Below are 22954 nucleotides of genomic sequence, written 5' to 3'. Positions count from 1 at the left end.
AGACACAAAAAAGTACATTTTCTATGATCCAATTTATATGAAGTTCTAGGACAGGCAAACTTAATCTGAAGTAAAATAAATCAGAATAGTAGTTGTGTTGTTGGGAGGTGGGTATAGAACAGGGAATAACTTGGCAGAGATATAAGAAAATTTCTGGGGTGATAAAAATGTTCTGTTGGACTTCCCTGGTGGCACAGTGGTTGGGAATCTGCCTGCCAATGCAGGGCACACAGGTTCAAGCCCTGGTCCAGGAAGATCCCATATGCCATGGAGCAACTGGGCCCATGCGCCACAACTACTGAGCCTGCACTCTACAGCCTGTGTGCCACAACTAAGCCCACATGCCACAACTACTGAAGCCTGCGTGCCTGGAGCCCATGCTCCGTTAACAGGAGAGGCCACCACAATGAGAAGCCTGCACACTGCAATGAAAAGTGGCCCCCACTCGCCACAACTAGCAAATGCCCACACACAGCAATGAAGACCCAACGCAGCCAAAAATAAATAAATAAATGAATTTATTTAAAAAATGTTCTGTTATTTGGTAGGACTATGGATTACATGAGCATATTCATTTATCAATGATCACTGAACTGTACATTTAAGACCTGTGTATTTCACTAGATGTAAATTATACTTCAATAAAAACATTTAAAAAATGGTTAAAAGTCACTGATCTACAATATTTAGCTAGCATAGGAATTTCTACGTTATTTTATAAGGTAAAATGTGAATAGGTGAATAGATAGATATCTTGTGCTTTTAATTGGCATTTCCCTGGTTACTAATGAGATTGATCAAGTTTTCTATAAATGTATGATCATTTGTGATTCCTTTTATCCTGCAAAATGCCTCTTCATAACTTTGCCCACTTTTCTACTGCTTTGTTACTTTTTGTATCTTGCCTAAAAAATCTCCCTTAACTCCAAGGTCATAAGGATATTGTTCCGTATTTGCTCCTAAAAATTCCAACGTTTACATTTAAGTCTTTAATCCATCTGGAATTGATTTTCGTGTATGGTAGGGATCAATTTCTTTCTGCTTTTTTTTCTCACACAGATAACCAATTTTCCCAAAACTGTTTACTGAAGTCTGACTTTTCTCCAATGTTCTGCAGTGGCATCCTTGTTTTATATTGAGTTTCCACATAAGTGTGTCTGACTATATCCTATTCCTTTATTCAGGTGTCTATCCATACAAATATCATGTTAATTTTTATTTATTTTTTTGCGGTACGTGGGCCTCTCACTGTTGTGGCCTCTCCCGTTGTGGAGCACGGGCTCCGGATGCGCAGGCTCAGCGGCCATGGCTCACGGGCCCAGCTGCTCTGCGGCATGTGGGATCTTCCCGGACCGGGGCACGAACCTGTGTCCCCTGCATCGGCAGGCGGACTCTCAACCACTGCGCCACCAGGGAAGCCCTATCATGTTAATTTTGATACCATCAATACAGTAAGACCTCACCTTATTCTTCTTCAGAATAGCTTGGCTACTCTTGGACCTTTCCTTTTTATATAAATTTTAGAATCACTTTTCCAGTTCCTTGAAAAACCTATTAAATTCTTGCCCATTAAAATCCAGTATTGACTGGTACTTTACCCATTTCCAACATAAAGCAAAGATCTTAGAACACTTAAACTATATTTACCAGTTCCCAATTTATGAGCTTCTGTTCTCATTAATTTTAATCCTTTATATATATTTAAATATATAAATAAAACATTATTATTGCTGTTTTATACAATATTCATTTAGATTTACCCATATATTTACCATCTTCGTTGTTCTGCATTCCTTCCTGCATCTCTGACCTTCCATCTAAGACACCTTTCCTTCTGTCTGAATAATGTCCTTCGGTGTTTCCTTAGAATGTATCTCCTAGTAACAAACTATCTCAGATTTTGTCAGTCTTACAATGTCTTCACTTTACCTTTATTTCTGAAGGATATTTCCCCCAGGCATTGGACTCTAGATTGGTAGTTATTTTCTTTTACTGCCTTAATTATATCCATTTTCTTCCAGATTCAGTATTTTCAGTTGAGAAGTCCACTGTTACTTTAATTGCTGTCCTTTTGAACATACCCTTCCCCCCACCGCCAGCAGCTTTTAGGATTTTATTCTTGTCTTATTATTTCTTTTATTTCTTTTTATTTTTCCTACTTTGGTTTTATCTTCTTGAATCTGTGGTCTGATTTTTTTTAAATCAATTTTTTAAATTCCCAGCCATTATCTCTTCAAATATTGTTTCTGTCCTATTCTTTCTCTTTTCCTTTTGGAACTCCAATCACAGATAAATTTGACCTCACTCTAACTTCTGCCTCTTACTCTCTTTTCTAAATTTACTATTGTTTTGTCTCTTCATTGATCTGGACAGTTTCAGTGTCTAGTTCACTAATTATCTCTTCTAATCTGCTATTAGATCCACCATTAAGTTCTAAATTTCACTTATTGTACTTCTTAGTTCTACAATTTTTATTTGGTTCTTTCTCAAATCTGCTCTGCCATTTTATGGTTTCTAATGCTCTACTGAAAATTTTGTTCCTATCTTCTGTCTCCTTGATTTTAGCAAGCATAATTATTTTAAAGTCTCTCTCTTCCAGAGCCAGTACCTAGCTGGAGATAACTTATGAGAGTGTTTATATAGTCTGTTATGTATGCTATCTCTTTTCATAGTGCTTTATCTCCTTCTCCCTGTTTATCTTTGACTGAAAGTTTCTCACTATGTAGAAGAGATGTTTATAGAAATAATTTGAGGTCCTTGGGAACATTAGCCATCCAGGATCACTTTAATCCAATTTCGGGGACTAAGATTTTCTGGATTACTCTGATAACCTAGAGCAGAGCTGTAATCTGGGTTGTTTTTCTTCTTGTTCACCATTACAAAGCATTCAGAGCACAGAAGATATACCACAGTTCCTACTCTTGGCAGGCCCTGGACTCTAAATTTCCTTAGCCCCATAACCATGGCTTTCAAAAGTATTATTTAGCCTCTCAACAGACTCTTCTGGAATCAGAAATGCCCTAAGAAGGAAGGGACCTGAAACTAACCTCTCTAGAGCTCAACTTCTTTGGATTTAAGTCTGCACACAGATTTTTGAATTGGTGATTTTACATCACCTTGTTAACTCTACAATGCCTTTGTGTACTTTCTTTTCTTCCTTTCTTCCTCCCTCCCTCCCTTTCTTTTTAATTTTCTGTCCAGTTTTTTGTGTTTTCCTCTACAAAAAGGTTGGTCCAAACGACCTAGTATGTATCACCATAACTGGAAATTTCCTATATACAGCTTTATATCCTATTTAAGATTTTTAATATGACAATCTTCCCATGACATTAAATGTTCTTTAAAAACATGTTATAGGAGGCTCGGGCTTCGGTCGGAGCGCAGGGAGAGGACTGGGGTTGGCGGCGTGAACACAGCCTTCAAGGGGTTAGTGCACCACGGCTAGCCAGGAGGGAGTCCGGGGAAAACTCTGGACCTGCCGAAGAGGCAAGAGACTTTTTCTTCCCTCTTTGTTTCCTGGTGCGAGAGGAGATGGGATTAAGAGCGCTGCTTAAAGGAGCTCCAGAGACAGGCGCGAGCCGCGGCTAAAAGCGCAGACCCCACAGACGGGCATGAGACGCTAAGGCTGCTGCTGCCGCCACCAAGAAGCCTGTGTGCGAGCAAAGGTCACTATCCACACCCCCCTTCCGGGGAGCCTGTGCAGCCCACCACTGCTAGGTTCCTGGGATCCAGGGGCAACTACCCCGGGAGACCGCACGGCGCGCCTCAGGCGGGTGCAAAGTCCTGCCGGTCTCTGCCGCGCGGGCTCATCCCGCACTCTGTGCCTCTTCCCCGCCCCCCCCCCCCACCCCGTGCCTGAGTGATCCAGAGTCCCCAAAGCAGCTGCTCCTTTAACCCCGTCCTGTCTGAGCGAACAACAGATGCCCTCCGGGACCTACATGCAGAGGCTGGGCCAAATCTAAAGCTTAGCCCCTGGGAGCTGTGAGAACAAAGAAGAGAAAGGGAAATCTCTCCCAGCAGCCTCAGAAGCAGCGGATTAAAGCTCCACAATCAACTTGATGTACCCTGCATCTGTGGAATACATGAATAGACAACGAATCATCCCAACTTGAGGAGGTGGACTTTGAGAGCAAGATTTATGATTTTTTCCCCTTTTCCTCTTTTTGTGAGTGTGTATGTGTATGCTTCTGTGTGAGATTTTGTCTGTATAGCTTTGCTTCCACCATTTGTCCTAAGGTTCTATCCGTCCGTTTTGCTTTTTAAAAAAATTTTTTTCTTAATAATTATTTTTTATTTTAATAACTTTATATTTTACTTTATTTTATTTTACTTTATCTTCTTTCTTTCCTTCTGTCCTTCCTTCCCTCCTTTCTTCCTTCCTCCCTCCCTCCCTCCTTTCGTTCTTTCTTTCCCTTTCTTTCTTCCTTCCTTCCTTCCTTACTTTCTTTCTTCTTCTTCTAATTCTTTCTTTCTACTTTTTATCCCTTTTATTCTGAGCTGTGTGGATGAAAGGCTCTTGGTGCTGCAGCCAGGAGTCAGTGCTGTGTCTCTGAGGTGGGAGAGCCAACTTCAGGACACTGGTCCACAAGAGACCTCCCAGCTCCACGTAATATCAAACGGCGAAAATCTCCCAGAGATCTCCATCTCAACACCAGCACCCAGCTTCACTCAACGACTAGCAAGCCACAGTGCGGGACATCCTATGCCAAACAACTAGCAAGACAACAACACAACCCCACCCATTAGCAGAGAGGCTGCCCTAAATCATAATAAGTCCACAGACACCCCAAAACACACCACCAGACGTGGAACTGCCCACCAGAAAGACAAGATCCAGCCTCATCCACCAGAACACAGGCACTAGTCCCCTCCACCAGGAAGCCTACACAACCCACTGAACCAACCGTACCCACTGGGGACAGACACCAAAAACAACGGGAACTACGAACCTGCAGACTGCAAAAAGGAGACCCCAAACACAGTAAGATAAGCAAAATGAGAAGACAGAAAAACACACAGCAGATGAAGGAGCAAGATAAAAACCCACCAGACCAAACAAATGAAGAGGAAATAGGCAGTCTACCTGAAAAAGAATTCAGAATAATGATAGTAAAGATGACCCAAAATCTTGGAAATAGAATGGACAAAATGCAAGAAACATTTAACAAGGACCTAGAAGAAATAAAGATGAAACAAGCAATGATGAACAACACAATAAATGAAATTAAAAATACTCTAGATGGGATCAATAGCAGAATAACTGAGGCAGAAGAATGGATAAGTGACCTGGAAGATAAAATAGTGGAAATAACTACTGCAGAGCAGAATAAAGAAAAAAGAATGAAAAGAACTGAGGACAGTCTCAGAGACCTCTGGGACAACATTAAATGCACCAACATTCAAATTACAGGGGTTCCAGAAGAAGAAGAGAAAAAGAAAGAGACTGAGAAAATATTTGAAGAGATTATAGTTGAAAACTTCCCTAATATGGGAAAGGAAATAGTTAATCAAGTCTAGGAAGCACAGAGAGTCCCATACAGGATAAATCCAAGGAGAAATATGCCAAGACACATATTAATCAAACTGTCAAAAATTAAATACAAAGAAAACATATTAAAAGCAGCAAGGGAAAAACAGCAAATAACACACAAGGGAATCCCCATAAGGTTAACAGCTGATCTTTCAGCAGAAACTTTGCAAGCCAGAAGGGACTGGCAGGACATATTGAAAGTGATGAAGGAGAAAAACCTGCAACCAAGATTACTCTACCCAGCAAGGATCTCATTCAGATTTGATGGAGAAATTAAAATCTTTACAGACAAGCAAAAGCTGAGAGAGTTCAGCACCACCAAACTAGCTTTACAACAAATGCTCAAGGAACTTCTCTAGGCAAGAAACACAAGAGAAGGAAAAGACCTACAATAACGAACCCAAAGCAATTAAGAAAATGGGAATAGGAACATACATATCGATAATTACCTTAAATGTAAATGGACTAAATGCTCCCACCAAAAGACACAGATTGGCTGAATAGATACAAAAACAAGACCCATATATATGCTGTCTACAGGAGACCCACTTCAGACCTAGAGACACATACAGACTGAAAGTAAGAGGATGGAAAAAGGTATTTCATGCAAATGGAAACCAAAAGAAAGCTGGAGTAGCAATTCTCATATCAGACAAAATAGACTTTAAAATAAAGACTATCAGAAGAGACAAAGAAGGACACTACATAATGATCAAGGGATCGATCCAAGAAGATACAACAATTGTAAATATTTATGCACCCAACATAGGAGCACCTCAATACATAAGGCAAATACTAACAGCCATAAAAGGGGAAATCGACAGTAACACATTCATAGTAGGGGACTTTAACACCCCACTTTCACCAATGGACAGATCATCCAAAATGAAAATAAATATAAGGAAACACAAGCTTTAAATGATACATTAAACAAGATGGACTTAATTGATATTTATAGGACATTCCATCCATAAACAACAGAATACACACTTTTCTCAAATGCTCATGGAACATTCTCCAGGATAGATCATATCTTGGGTCACAAATCAAGCCTTGGTAAATTTAAGAAAATTGAAATTGTATCAAGTATCTTTTCCGACCACAACACTATGAGACTAGATATCAATTACAGGAAAAGATCTGTAAAAAAAATACAAACACATGGAGGCTAAACAATACACTACTTAATAACGAAGTGATCACTGAAGAAATCAAAGACGAAATCAAAAAATACCTAGAAACAAATGACAATGGAGACACGATGACCCAAAACCTATGGGATGCAGCAAAAGCAGTTCTAAGAGGGAAGTTTATAGCAATACAATCCTACCTTAAGAAACAGGAAACATCTCGAATAAACAACCTAACCTTGCACCTAAAGCAATTAGAGAAAGAAGAACAAAAAAACCCCAAAGTTAGCAGAAGGAAAGAAATCATAAAAATCAGATCAGAAATAAATGAAAAAGAAATGAAGGAAACAATAGGAAACATCAATAAAACTAAAAGCTGGTTCCTTGAGAAGGTAAACAAAATTGATAAACCATTAGCCAGACTCATCAAGAAAAAAAGGGAGAAGACTCAAATCAATAGAATTAGAAATGAAAAAGGAGAAGTAACAACGGACACTGCAGAAATGCAAAAGATCATGAGAGATTACTACAAGCAACTCTATGCCAATAAAATGGACAACCTGGAAGAAATGGACAAATTCTTAGGAATGCACAACCTGCCAAGACTGAATCAGGAAAAAATAGAAAATATGAACAGACCAATCACAAGCACTGAAATTGAAACTGTGATTAAAAATCGTCCAACAAACAAAAGCCCAGGACCAGATGGCTTCACAGGCGAATTCTATCAAACATTTAGAAGAGCTAACACCTATCCTTCTCAAACTCTTCCAAAATATAGCAGAGTGAGGAACACTCCCAAACTCATTCTATGAGGCCACCATCACCTTGATACCAAAACCAGACAAGGATGTCACAAAGAAAGAAAACTACAGGCCAATATCACTGATGAACATAGATGCAAAAATCCTCAACAAAATACTAGCAAACAGAATCCAACAGCACATTAAAAGAATCATACACCATGATCAAGTGGGGTTTATTCCAGGAATGCAAGGATTCTTCAGTATACGCAAATCAATCAACGTGATACACCATATTAACAAACTGAAGGAGAAAAACCACATGATTATCTCAACAGATGCAGAGAAAGCTTTCGACAAAATTCAACACCCATTTATGATAAAAACCCTCCAGAAAGTAGGCATAGAGGGAACCTTCCTCAACATAATAAAGGCCATATATGACAAACCCACAGCCAACATCGTCCTCAATGGTGAAAAACTGAAAGCATTTCCACTAAGATCAGGAACAAGACAAGGTTGCCCACTCTCACCACTCTTATTCAACATAGTTTTGGAAGTTTTAGCCACAGCAATCAGAGAAGAAAAGGAAATAAAAGGAATCCAAATCGGAAAAGAAGAAGTAAAGCTGTCACTGTTTGTAGATGACATGATACTATACATAGAGAATCCTAAAGATGCTACCAGAAAACTACTAGAGCTAATCAATGAATTTTGTGAAGTAGCAGGATACAAAATTAATGCACAGAAATCTCTGGCATTCCTATACAGTAATGATGAAAAATCTGAAAGTGAAATCAAGAAAACACTCCCATTTACCATTGCAACAAAAAGAATAAAATATCTAGGAATAAACCTACCTAAGGAGACAAAAGACCTGTATGCAGAAAATTATAAGACACTGATGAAAGAAATTAAAGATGATACAAATAGATGGAGAGATATACCATGTTCTTGGATTGGAAGAATCAACATTGTGAAAATGACTCTACTACCCAAAGCAATCTACACATTCAATGCAATCCCTATCAAACTACCACTGGCATTTTTCACAGAACTAGAACAAAAAATTTCACAATTTGTATGGAAACACAAAAGACCCCGAATAGCCAAAGCAATCTTGAGAACGAAAAACGGAGCTGGAGGAATCAGGCTCCCTGACTTCAGACTATACTACATAGCTACAGTAATCAAGACAGTATGGTAGTGGCACAAAAACAGAAAGATAGATCAATGGAACAGGATAGAAAGCCCAGAGATAAACCCACGCACATATGGTCACCTTATCTTTGATAAAGGAGGCAGGAATGTACAGTGGAGAAAGGACAGCCTCTTCAATAAGTGGTGCTGGGGAAACTGGACAGGTACATGTAAAAGAATGAAATTAGAACACTCCCTAACACCATACACAAAAATAAGTTCAAAATGGATTAAAGACCTAAATGTAAGGCCAGAAACTATCAAACCCTTAGAGGAAAACATAGGCAGAACAGTCTATGACATAAATCACAGCAAGATCCTTTTGACCCACCTCCTAGAGAAATGGAAATAAAACCAAAAATAAATAAATGGGACCTAATGAAACTTAAAAGCTTTTGCACAGCAAAGGAAACCATAAACAGGATGAAAAGACAATCCTCAGAATGGGAGAAAATATTTGCAAATGAAGCAATGGACAAAGGATTAATCTCCAAAATACAAAAACAGCTCATGTAGCTCAATATCAAAAAAACAAACAACCCAATTAAAAAATGGGCCGAAGACCTAAATAGACATTTCTCCAAAGAAGATATACAGACTGCCAACAAACACATGAAAGAATGCTCAACATCATTAATCATTAGAGAGATGCAAATCAAAACTACAATGAGATATCATCTCACACCAGTCAGAATGGCCATCATCAAAAAATCTAGAAACAATAAATGCTGGAGAGGGTGTGGAGAAAAGGGAACACTCTTGCACTGCTGGTGGGAATGTGAATTGGTACAGCCACTATGGAGAACAGTATGAAGGTCCCTTAGAAAACTACAAATAGAACTACCATATGACCCAGCAATCCCAGTCCTGGGCATATACCCTGATAAAACCATAATTCCAAAAGAGTCATGTACCAAAATGTTCATTGCAGCTCTATTTACAATAGCCAGGAGATGGAAACAACCTAAGTGTCCATCATCGGATGAATGCATAAAGAAGATGTGGCACATATATACAATGGAATATTACTCAGCCATAAAAAGAAACGAAATTGAGCTATTTGTAATGAGGTGGATGGACCTAGAGTCTGTCATACAGAGTGAAGTAAGTCAGAAAGAGAAAGAGAAATACTGTTTGCTAACACATATATATGGAATTTAAGAAAAAAAAAGGCATGAAGATCCTAGGGGTAAGACAGGAATAAAGACACAGATCTACTAGAGAATGGACTTGAGGATATGGGGAGGGGGAAGGGTAAGCTGTGACAAAGCGAGAGAGAGGCATGGACATATGTACACTACCAAACGTAGGTAGATAGCTAGTGGGAAGCAGCCACATAGCACAGGGAGATCAGCTCGGTGCTTTGTGACCGCCTGGAGGGGTGGGATAGGGAGGGTGGGAGGGAGGGAGACGCAAGAGGGAAGAGATATGGGAACATATGTATATGTATAACTGATTCACTTTGTTAAAAAAAATACACAACAAAAAATATATATTATATTATATTACTATAGAAAATATGGTCACCTGTTGTTCTAGGATCATATTCTTCTCTCGCTCTACATTGAGAACCATTCTCTTTGTATATTCTAGTTGTTTCTCTAGAAGGGTACAGTGAGACTGGGCTGAGCTTAACTGCATACTTATATCTATGAAAAAGAAAAAGTAATGAGTCAGTTAGTTATCACATAGATCAGAGAGTTATAACAAGAAATGTATTCTATGAATTCAATCAACAGCTAAAAGTTCAAGAGTTCTTTAGTTCTAAATATTGACTCTCCCAAAGTTATGAACATACATTTTGTGTGTATCTCATTAATTATATATAACCAATTTAACGTTGCCTCCTCATAAACTCCCAGAGGGCATACTTCTGAAAAGGAAGGATGTCAGTGACCTGTGGGATAACAAAAAACCTGGCTCTTCCTGGGAAACAACACCATCTGGAAAATAGAGGACCTAAAGTCTCTTTCCTAACAATACATTTCTTCTCTTTCAGGAAACTCAGGTATATGCATTCTACCATTCCCATTTTCCTCTGTTCTCGACTACTAACTGCACAGTTAATTCTATTTATAATAAGCAACCTCGTTCTAATTCTTTAATTCGTTACTTTCCTCAGCTCTTTCTTCTACTTTTGTCCAATTACCTTGGGATGTTTTTTTTTCCTCCCCATTTCTTCATTCTATTTATAAGTTGAAACACAAATTTGAACCTTGTTTATGAGGGTGATGTAGTGTTACAAGGAAAAAAAAGCCACAAGTTTTAAGTGAAATTATATAAAGAACTTATGTTCTAAATCTCTAAAACAGATGTCCAGAAGTCCTTTTCATAATTTCCACAGAAGCCTCCACCTACCTGTCCATTTCTTCCAATTAATCTTTTAAGTTAAATATAATTTTTTAAGTTAATTTTTATTGTTTTATGTTGTTTAATTACTAGTATTGCTTTATATTTTCTAATTAAAAAAAAAAACTAGTGAAAATATGAAGTATTCCAATTATATTATGGGCTAATAACATATTGCATTTTGTTGGTATTCTGAAAATATTATAATTCTTAAACACAACTTGTCTAATTTTTCTTTTAATCTCAAAAATTTATGAACTGGGATAACAGATATAATAGAGGTAAGTTCAAAATTACATCCATTTAATGCAAATACCAAAATGTCTGAGAACAAGCCCTCAATGTTGGAATGCATATAAGAACAAAGATATTTCAGTAAATCTTCTTAGACTGGGCTTATTATTTTTAAGTTGTAAACTTTGGTAACCACTTGTTTCTGAGAACTATTGAATGTTCTTACCTTTTTTCTGCTTTATTAGTTCCTCATGTGCCAGATTTCTCTCCTTTGTTTCATCCTCCAAGGCCTTTTTATACTGTGCCGCTTCTCTGGAAAGAATGTTCAGGTTATCTTCAGCTTGTGTTCTCTCTAACTCTAAACGATGAATCTTTTCCTGAAGAGTTTTTAAGGCTAAAATAAGAGCTGTTGAAAAAAAATTTACTTGATATTTTAAGTGAGAATTTTTGAACACTTAACAATCATAGTAGCATATAAAAGTGAGCAGTATGTTTTTGTTAGTGAACCAAAAAAAATAAGTAATTTATATTCCTCATCAAAAAGAAAAATGACAAAACTTTAAAGAGGGACAAATTCTAACATATCTTACAAAAACAATATATTTATGATTGTATTTAGTACTTTCCTAAATTTGAGATATGAGAAAGCTAATAATCACTAAATTTAATAAAATAAATATATTCAAATTAAGGCAAAAAGATATGTATATATGTATATGTATATATGTGTGTGTGTGTATATATGTATATGGAGAGAGAGAGAGAGACAGAGAGGGAGAGAAAGGGAGGAAGGTTGGGAGGCATAAGAGTATGAGCATGGATAAAGAAAATTAAAATATAGTGCCCACTAATTAACAAGGAAACTTAGGTTTAAAGTTAAAAGTTTTTCTCAGTTCTTCATGTATTCAGTTTCAGTCAAACCAGAAACATTTATTGTTTCTTTGTCCAAGATATAATGTTAATAATTAGGACATATGAGATAGAACATAGTTTCTTCCATTAAGAAAAAATTACAACCTAGTGGTTTAACTGATGTCAGGCTTGAAAGATTATAAGTGTTACACATGTACTACTGTGATTTCTTTTCAGCTATATTAATATCTTCATGATTCAGATAAGCTCAGAGTTATAAAATTTTCAAATATTGTCTTACATTTTCTTCTCAGTTACAACTTTAAATTATAAAAAACTAGAGATAACTGAATATAAATAAATGTTATAAGTTAACTTTCAAATAGTTTATATCCAATTAGAAAGATGTCTGCTAGAGATTATTTTTTGATTTGGATTATTATTTCTTCAGTTGCTTTGCTCCACAAAGCCAGTCTATTTAATAATGGCAACCATTATTATAAAAGATTAAAAAAGAACGTGACTATCATCATCTTAGAAAGTAATTTGTAATGGTGTAGGTATGCCTGGAGTCATAAATGTTTTCCTAATTCAATTTTAAGATCCTCCTAAGCTTGTATTTTAAAAGTTATATTACTTGTATTTTGTAGTTACTCCAATGTACTGGATTCATGAAGAATTTTCAAGGGTAATTTCAGATATATGAAATTACTGAATTTAATCCTTGACTAAGACAATTCTACTTAATTCATTAGTATTCTAATCATCTTGTTTATTAGAAGGATTCTGAAAATCTGACCTTTTATTCTTCAGAGAGTATTTTCCTATTTTCTAATGACGTTTTAATGATAAGCCTGTAATATGTGCTTAGCTGGTTATATTAATTTTCATCTTATAGCTGAAGAAGCCAAAATAAAAAAATGTTAAGTAACTTAAGTTTACAGAAACTTTAAGAAACAGAGTCAAAATGAGCAGTTTTACTAAGATTAGTTAAATACACAATCATCTTATTTTCTATATAAAAATGGAAAGTTTTGTATAACATACTTTGTACCATTCCCCTAATGTTAAATAAGATTTTATATTAGCATTACCTTGGCTATTTGGACTACGAAGCATTTTAGGAGAGGTAACTTCTAAGTTCACAGAATAGTGAGTCTGAGATGATTCAACACTCTGGGCGATTGATGGAACAAACACTCTTTCTGGAGGTTTACGATAGCTTCCTACTATACTGTGCATTAATTCAGAATCCATTATCTGTACTTCTGTACTGTGCCAGTAAAGGAATAGCACAGTATAGCATCATTCTTTCCTATGTGAATGACAAAAACATTAGACAAAAATTCAGATGAAACTTTAAAATAAATACATAATCATATACTGTGGAATTTTGTCTTTACGAAGTTAATTATCACAAATTCAACTATAATAAATTCAGCAGTAAAAGAAAGAAAAATGACTATTTAATCTATAAACAGTATAGACAATTCTGCCTGACTTTCAATGAGTATATGCTCTGGAGTGAGCGTTACATGCGTGGTGTGAATTTGCTGGTTTCTCAGTTGATCATAAGTTCATCATCTGAGCACCCCTCTAAAAGAGTTTGACTCTAGGGTTCAGAGAGAAAAGTATATATTCTAAAAGACAACACAGCTTTGAAACACAAGCCACCCACATAACATGATTCTCTAAGACTCTAATGTACTGGCCTCCTAAGGGATTTTCAAGGATAATTTTGGATATATCAATTTCTGAGTCTAACCCTTGAATAAGACACAACTCCACTTAATGCACTAGCATTCTAATCATGTAGTTTAGAAGGGTTCCAAAATCTGAAAATCCAAAATAGCTTTACCTTGTCATTCTGGGCTTTTTTTGTATGTTTGTTGGAGAGCTCTTTTAACCATCTTAGCAGATAATTTTTAAATGTTCCCAAATCATTTTATTTTCCTTTCTGTAATTTAAATATTTTAGAAATGTATTCTACTTAATAGATTATAGTCAATGTTAAATAAATTAACTCATAACCACACTGAAAGAAACAGAAAATTGTTTATACACAAAACAATTTACCAGCACAATTTTTAGAATGAAAGCTTGCTTTAAAATGTAAATTTAGAATTCCTTTGTAGAATTATAATTAGCCTACTTTAATTTTTGAGAACTGTAAAATTTCAGTGATTTCACTACCTTCCCAATTCACAGGGCAAAGGAAGATACTTCCATGACTGTATTTCCTGGGATGGCAGGGAACATAACTTCACTCAATAGGATTTTCTACTTTAGCCACTGTCATGATGTGTAGTCTTCCAGGACATTCTCATCAGTCTAAATTAGAGGTTATAGAGCCTAGGAAGCTTTGCTAGAATACTTGATGCTCTTTGATCTTAGGAGGCGATCATTTTTGCTTTTGTTATTAGCACCAGCTACCATTTACTAACCATGTCTCTGTCCCTCTGGGTTCTTGCTGCTTAGACACTGTCTGCTCCCCATGGGAGACTGCATCTATCTAAGTTGCTGTTCCCTCAAAAAATAAGAGAGCAAATTTAGTTACAGCTGGCTCACAATAAAGTAAAGGCAGGGCCCCAAAGTACAGATGTTCTGAACATGGTTGTACATCTTCAGAGAGAGGTATGTGGTTGAAACTATACAAAGAACTTTGGAGTTACTCGAGAAATCTGATTCAGTTTTCAGCTCCTGCTGAATCTCTCCAATAATGAAAAGAATGAAATTTTGCCATTAGTCACTATACACTGAAGTCCTTGGGAGGACTGTCTGCTTCCTCTGTCCCAAATATAGTATTATTTTACAAAGTCAATTTTTGCACCAATTAAAAAGAATTCAAGGGTTTTAGCGTATATGAAATGACTACTCAGAAGATACCAATAAGTTAAAAATTAGACCAAAGTTTATTTAAATTAAATGTGTAAACACATCTGAAAGTTGGCATAAGCAGAGTAATAACCTACTGGTATATGAAGAAAAGAAAGGAAACAGTAAAGAAATGAGAGAAAACAAGCCATGGGGTTCTCACTGTAATAGGGGTTCCAGCTTAACCCTTACAATCTAGCCCTGTATTATAAACAAGTGCTTAAAAACTACTCAAAGCTTATTTACATAAAGAACCGAGGCATCCTAGGAGAAAAACTCTGAAGGAATATGACAGATGTACAGAAACCCTGATCCAAAATCAAAGCCTTAATTGGTGGAGAAGAGGAGGAGTGATTCTGAGTAGAGTATGGTGGTGGTCATTTTAATTCATCTCTGACCGAGTCCCATCTACTTATACATGGCTGTAGGGAAGAGAGAGGGCTGGAAGTAAAAAGTGAGAAATATTTCACCAAGATCTCTATAAAAGATTGAGGCACTAGCTGCCTTGCTTTGTATAAGATGTTATATTCCAATGAAGGGGGAAGTTGCCAGAGGTCACTAACACAGTTTTGGCACTTTAAGAGTTCTGTTGCATTGGTAGTACTGTTCAGCCAGAGAGAGACAGCAAGAGAGTGACAGAGCAGCTGGAAAGGACATATTCATGGCATGTATGAGAGAATTTTCTAGAGGAAGTTTTCTGAAAATACAGAGAGCTGCCTAAGCCCCATCCTCCAAGGAATGTGAATGTTTGGTATGAGGTCTAGCTGTAGGTTATTGAAAAGACCTCAGAAATTCTTGTTGGAGTATTCTGTCCCACAGGTAGGGGCAAAGGGCTGTAAAATGTGGGCCTCAATTGTATCAGTAGCCTGGTAAAGCTTAGGAAAACTCAAGTTATGCCTGGAACCATTCCTGACAGCTTGTAAACAATCAGGGAAATTATCCATTGCCTCTATGGTGTATAAAATTAAGACACCTTAATTGGCTGCAACTAAGGTGCCACTGCATGAAGAAACTATCCCCTCTAAAGAATGTGCTGGACACAAATACTTAACTGCAAAGCATTTTCACTCGTTCTTGAGGGAAGTAATTGTTCCAAAATGGTCCCTTTAAATAACCAATGTCTATTCCTGCTGGTGGCATCATCTTTGTGTAATCTCATAGGACTATTAGGGAGACAGCATTTAGGAAGCAGTCAGAGATACTACAATGGGTTCTTGAAATGGAGGACTCTCTGTTTCCGTACTGGTAATTCTTTCAAGTTTAGATTTTTTCCTTGGAGAGACTGGAGAAAGATCAACAGCTCTGCTTCTTTTATCTGGTTTTCTTTGTGTATGCATCTAGATTAACTTATCCAAAGAGCAAACACAGTAAAGGCTGGACTAACTTTATTTTATTCTTAATGTATATTACTTTTAAAAGTACTCTTACAATTGAGTAGAATAATTTGAGGTTAAGGAATTTGCCTTACAGATGCTCTAATAGATATTACAACCTATTATTTACAACATATAATAACTAAGGTGTTAAGACAGTGATATAAAAACTGACTGGTCAATAGAAATTAGTAAATCTAAGAACTTCACATAAATACTTCCATGGGATTCAACAAATGTTTCATTTGTTGTTCATTCAATGAATGATGTTAGAAAAACTAGGGAAAAAATCCAGTTAAACCTTTCCATAATAGCACACATCAGTACAGAACTTCAAATAACCTACAGAGTTAAAATTTTTTTAACTTTAAAAATTATTAAAAAAAAACAGTGAATAGTTAAAATAATCTTAGAAGGGGGCAAGATATTTTGTGTTTAAAGGCAGGAGGAAAATAAAGGAAAAGATACAAAGACTACATGAAAATTCATTCTACAACATATAGAAATTATGAAAAAATTTGAAAGACAAAAGAAAAGCAGAAGATAATATTTGCAATCACTTATGCAGCATTCTGGCCAGGAATGTGTAACCTGAATCTCAGTACATCACAAAAGCCACAAATGGAAAACATTCTATTTTTTATAAAGGGGGGACTGTTTTCTTAAAAAATGTCAACGTCATAAAAAATGATGACATGTCTAGGTATATATATCCAAAAGAAAATTGAAAGCATGGTTTCAAATAGATATTTGTAAACCTATATTCATAATGGCATTATTTACAATAGCCAAAAGGTGGAAACAACCCAAACGTCCATCAATGAATGAACAGATAAACAAAATGTATATACATACAATGTAATACTATTTGGCCTTAAAAAGAGAAGGAAATTCTGACACACGCTAAAACACGGATGAACACTGAAGACACTATGCTAAGTGAAATAAACCAGTCACAGAAAGACAAATACTGTATGATTCTACTTATATGAGGTATCTAGAGTCGTCAAACTCATAGAAACAGAAAGCAGAATGGTAGCTGAGGGGAGGGGTAAATGGGGAGTTGTAGAATTTCAGTTTCGCCAGATGAAAAAGTTCTGGAGATTGGTTGTACAACGATGTGTGGCAGGAGAGACAAGTTAAAAACAAGATATGATTCAACGGGATAAGTTCCATAACAAAAGCATACACAGAGTGTTATGGGAGCACAGAAGAGGGATTATCTAACTCTGATTGACAGAGAGATAAGTAAAGCCAGAAATAATTTGGAATTATGAACAGTTTTGAAAGAGTAGTTTAGGTAAATATGGGAGAGAGAACATATACACTGACTTTTGCTTCCTCTTCAAAACCCACTAAAATAATATTAAAACTTTTTAAAAAAGATAAACCTGAAAGGACAAAGAAATCAGAAAAGATGACAACAACATAACTTTGGAAAATGGAAAACAGATGTACAAGTAATAACAGACTTAGCTAATGCAAAAAGGCAGATTCCTAACTCAAGTAATAAAAGTGACTTTTAAGTTTACCCTATAGAACCTCCAAAATGGCTCATGAATTAGCTACACCTCTGTAGTAAATTTGTAAGTTGTTAAGATAGGGCTGAAACCTAGAGAATAGGATGAAAGTTTAATTTAGACGTAAATTATATGCCCAAATCTCCTTTGCTTCTCCATACAACCAAAAGACTGCTTTATCCCCTCGTCTGGGAAGAAGACCAGTAGTTGTTGTTGTTGTTGTTGTTGTTTTAATGAAGAGGGACTTTTAGAGTATCTCTGGATTGGGAGACACTCAGCACAGGTGAGGGTGGGGAACCAGACTGAAAGGAGGAAGATTCAGTACACAGAATACTGGCAGTCTACATATCCAAGTGGAGACGGGAAGATCCTTATCAAGGGAATATGACTAGCCCAAGTTAACAAAGATACTAAAGACAATAAAATGAATGGATTGGACGGATTTGGAATTTCCAATCAGTTTTTTAGTGCTCCACTCTTAAATATAAGTTGTTTAACAAAGGCTTACGACATTGAGGAAAGATGTGAAAGACAGAGATCAAAACAAGCAAACAATAAAAGGCTTAACAGGAACACAAGATTTGGAAAAACATAATTAAGAGATACAATCATTGAGGGACATGACAGATCCTAGTGAATTTGGCTTGAGCATAGTGAGTAAATGTTGGCAATAAGAGATAGCTAAAAAGGTATATGAGGGCCAAACCACAAAGGATTTGGTATATCACACAAGTAGTTCGTATTTTATAGGATCAGGCAATAGGGAGCTAATAAAGGATATAAAGGGGAATAACATGATCAGGTTTGTATTCTGAGTTTATTCAGATGGCCCTGAGGTAGATTGGAGGGAGAAGAAATTACAGGCAGAGAGACAATTTAGGAGGTTACTGAAGTAATTAAGATGAGAAAAAATATAAGGCCTGAACTAAGACTGTAGTAAATGAGATCAACATGGAAGATTCTTAGAAGATACAATCAAAAGGACTTAGGAACCAACTAGATATGTGAAATGGGGGAGAGGAAAGAATCAAAACCACACTCCAAAATTTCACTTGGGCAAGTAAAGAGATGGTGGTGGCATTAACAGAAATAAGAAATAATATAAAAGGAGATACAAGTCTGATGGAAAACAATGAACTCTGTTTTAGATATAGTTGAATCTGAGGTGCCCACAGACAAAGTCAAAGTAAGAACAAGTAATTCTTTAGTATCTACATCTAATATGCTATGCCCTGTAGAAATAAACACACAGGGCATAGCTTCTGCAGTCAAATAGTTTGCAATCTCACTGTTGAAAAAAGACAAACAAGAGACAATGAAAAGGGAGAAAAAAACACAGGGGGTGAGTTAGCTAGCAGTATACCCAATAAAATTGGTTTGCTTATTTCATAATTATTAAAATTTTATTGACCATTCTTCAATCTCATTATCCTAAATGAGTCTGAATAGAAGAAATATGATTACATGAGTAAAATATCTTGTTTTTTAAAGAGTACAAAGCAATCTTTTACAAATATTTTATAAATTACAATACAGCATCTAATTGTTACGTGTACAGTTAATTCTCAATGCTATGCTGTAAGAGCTACCTGATTTCCAGCAAACATATTAATTTGTGGATTTAAGATAACTAGACTTATGAACATTTTATCTAATAATCAGAAAGTTAAATTTTTCCTTACTGAACTTGAATATAAATAAGTTTAAAACTTAAAAATGTCTGAGATTATTTAAATGATTAGACTCTCCATCATCTTTACCTGTACTTTATCTTGAATATTCAGTCCAGAGAAAGTGTTCCTGATTCAATATAAAGTGAATAAAGGATATACAATTATATAACTATAGCTCAATTTTTAAAAAGGACAAAGATAAGCATAAAAGACTATATATGTATTAAATAATATTTATTATAATATATTATATACAATAAATAATAATTGTAAATATATTAAATGTTACTAGATGGACAATAGATTTTTATTTTCTTATTTCTACCTTATACATTCTCTACAATAAATACATATTAGTTTTATAATAAGAAACAAAAACTTACTAAAATAGTTTCCTTTTAATTAGATTTCTACAGAGGTAGAAAATGGTGAAGATGTAGAGTATCAATGGCTTATATTGATATTTGTAGAAGCACTTATATCTTTTCATTTTTAAGGGTCTTATGCCTCTTATATCAACATAATCTCAGGGAGGACAATTATGTTTATTTCTTCTGTAAGCTTCTACAATCTAAATTGCTTTGCTCTGCAAAGGGGCATTGTATCCTCAGGGCCTAATCCAAAAAATACTTGTAAAATGAATCCCCTGAAACTAATTTGATATGTCAACAACTTTTCCCTACCTTCTTACACTAATGTTTGTCATAGTTAAACCCAACAATTCTATAAATACTATCCTAAGTTTTAAAAAATCACATATTATACCTTGGTATATACTTTTGCATACAGTGTATATTGTGTTTCTAACCATTTCTCTTGTAAAAAATTAATAAACAGAAACCTCAATTAAATAGAGTAGAGAGATCAGAAGGGGGAGCTCTTATGCCCTGTGACATAGCTGAGTCCAGCAGGTAGAAGAAATACTCTTCTTTCCTGTCAAGGATTCAGCCAATGAAAAGCCATAGACTCTTTGTTTACTATAGCTCTCCCAACTTCCTTTCCCCTCTATAAAAGAGTTTGCCTTCCCTTGCGCTGCAGGGATTTGCACAGGGCTCACCACAGTTGCAGACTCCAAATTGTAATTTTCTGCTGATCCCAAATAAACCCATTTTTGCTGGAGAAATATCTGGCAGTCTGTTTTGGGTCAACACCCTTTAGAATGGTTGATGGCAAACTTATCACATGTAGAAAGAATTTAGAAATTGAGTCAACAAATAATGAATTTTAAAGTTAACAATACTCAGATTAGTTGCTACAAATCCTCCTTGGCCTTTACTATTTTTTTTTCTCCCACAGATAGAGCACACACAATAATCAGAATTAATTACGGGAGTACTGATTAGTCAGGCAGCCCAAGGGCGAATGAGCTGTTGGACAATGATAAATAACTAAAGCTTACCTATTTAATTGCCAAAATTTATTTCAACTAGTTTTAAAAGAAATATTTCTAAAATGCTTAACCTACTTTTTTTCATTTTAGATAGAGTATACTCAACACAATTTAACCTTAAGGATATCACAATAGAATTTTAATTATGCACAATCATACTTAGAGAACCACACTGATATTTGTTGGATTGTTTGCCCTTTCACTGGAAAGTTCCAGACTGTTACAGATTTTGTTTTCTGTCTTTTCACCTCTTGCTATCTCTTCTCTTCCTGCCTGCTTATGAACTGTCTACTTGACTCTAGTAGAATATATCCCTCCCCTTTCTAATTGCTTTCCCAACCTAAAACAAGTAAGAAACAATAAAACAATCACACTTTATACATTAACCACTCAAAGATGTAAAACATAGTCCTTGGCAGCCCTTAAAATGTTCATAGCTTAATTATACTAAAAAGGGTGCTATGGGAACCCAGAGGACGGGCATCTAAACAAGTCTGGGGGTTTCAGAGATGGCTTCCTGGAGGAGCTAGTTCTTAAACTGAAAAACAAAGGATGAATGAGTAGGATTTGACAGTCAAAAGAAAGTGAGAGAATGGGCAGAGAAAAAGATCAAGTGTATAAGCAAAAGAAATAGCACGGTAATAATAAAACTAGGGATACCTCACATTTATTGAATGCTTATTATGTGAATTAATTTACTAAAATCCACAGAGCAACTCTATAATGCACAATTATTCCAATTTTAAAGATGAGTAAACTGTGGCACAGAAAAACTGTGTTTTGCCCAACACAACTAAAGTGGCAAAGTCAGAACTTGGCTCAAAGTTTGGCTCTAAACCTCACACTTTTGACTCAGGCAGTTTGGCTCTAAAGCTCTCACTTTTAACCACCATGCTATATTGCTGATTTATGCAAAGTTATAAGAGCTAGAGAGGATGTGGTGTTTTGGGCAAGCTACTACAAGAAATGTACAAAGCTGGAAGATTGCAAATGTGCCTGAGTGTTGCAGAAGAGGAGGCAGAAACCAGATCTGAGGAGGCTTGTAAGCCAGGCACAGGTGTTTGGATTTTATCCCGCAGGCAATGAGAGCCACCCAGCAGAGGAGTAGCAGTATCACATTGCCTTTGATAAAGATTTCTGTGAGTTAGAATGGAGAAAAACAAGCAGAGGTTAGAAGTCCAGACAGAAGACTATTCCAGAATGCTATGTGAGGCAATAAAGAGCCGAACCAAAGCAACAGAAATGGGGATGAAAAGAAGGGGACAAATTAGAGATAATTAGGATACTGAATTCACAGAATGTATGACTGGGATGAGGAAAATTAATGATAGGGCGAAATTAAATATATCTCTAGTCAAAGCAGAAAACAGATTTTGAGGGGTGTCGCGGTGATTAAAAAAAGGTTCATTTTAGACATGCTTGACATACTTGTGGGACAATAACAACATAAAAACAGCTACCACTTATATTGAGCTTAGTGCCAGGCACTGTCAAAGAAATTTACATGTATTGATCCACAGAATCGTCTAGGCAACCCTATGAGGTATTTATATTAATTTCATTTTACATGAGGCAACTGAGAAGTTAAGTAACTTTGCCAAAGGTCACAGAGTTATATAAGTGGCTGAGCTGGGACTTGAGCCCATGTACCCCAGATCAGAGTGTATTCTGCCTTTAATAGAGACATGTCAGTTGTATAGATGAATCTGGCATCCAAGAAGAATGGTTTAGACTAAAGATAAGGATTTGAAAACCATCAGTATATATAGATGGCAGCTGAAGTCATGAATATTCACTTAGATATAGAGTATGCAGTTTTTCTCTAAGTATGGTTCTTCAATCACTTAGGTATGAATACCTTGAGGATATTTAATAAAAGTGAAGATTCCTGGGCATCACCCAGGTCCACAGAAACATAATCTCTGAGCATAAGGCACAGAAATATATAATTTTCACTCCCCAATTGATTCTTATGCAAAAAAGTTTGAAGATCACTGATGAGGAATGAGCAAAGAAATGTGTAACAATGACACTGAGTTTATTACAACTGTGCCTACAATGCGAGTAAACAAGCTCTGAAGAAGTA

The 22954-nt window shown here is 36.0% G+C and overlaps 1 protein-coding gene across 1 annotated transcript in view; it reads right to left on the bottom strand.

The window, feature by feature from the left end:
* The window catches only part of CEP57L1 (centrosomal protein 57 like 1), a 61981-nt gene that overhangs the window by 15536 nt on the left and 23491 nt on the right, over nt 1–22954 (bottom strand). Inside the window, exons 2-4 of the mRNA XM_070043444.1 lie at nt 13133–13353; nt 11413–11592; nt 10131–10252 (exon numbers count right to left, since the gene is read on the bottom strand). Of these exons, the coding sequence (XP_069899545.1) occupies nt 10131–10252; nt 11413–11592; nt 13133–13295 (465 nt within the window). The 5' untranslated portion in view covers nt 13296–13353. The remainder of the gene's footprint in view (nt 1–10130; nt 10253–11412; nt 11593–13132; nt 13354–22954) is intronic.

Source organism: Globicephala melas, chromosome 14, assembly GCF_963455315.2.
Source record: "Globicephala melas chromosome 14, mGloMel1.2, whole genome shotgun sequence".
In the NCBI taxonomy this organism is placed as follows: domain Eukaryota; kingdom Metazoa; phylum Chordata; class Mammalia; order Artiodactyla; family Delphinidae; genus Globicephala; species Globicephala melas.
The sequence above is the reverse complement of the archived record's forward strand: the minus strand, read 5'-3'. Positions and strand labels throughout refer to the sequence as shown.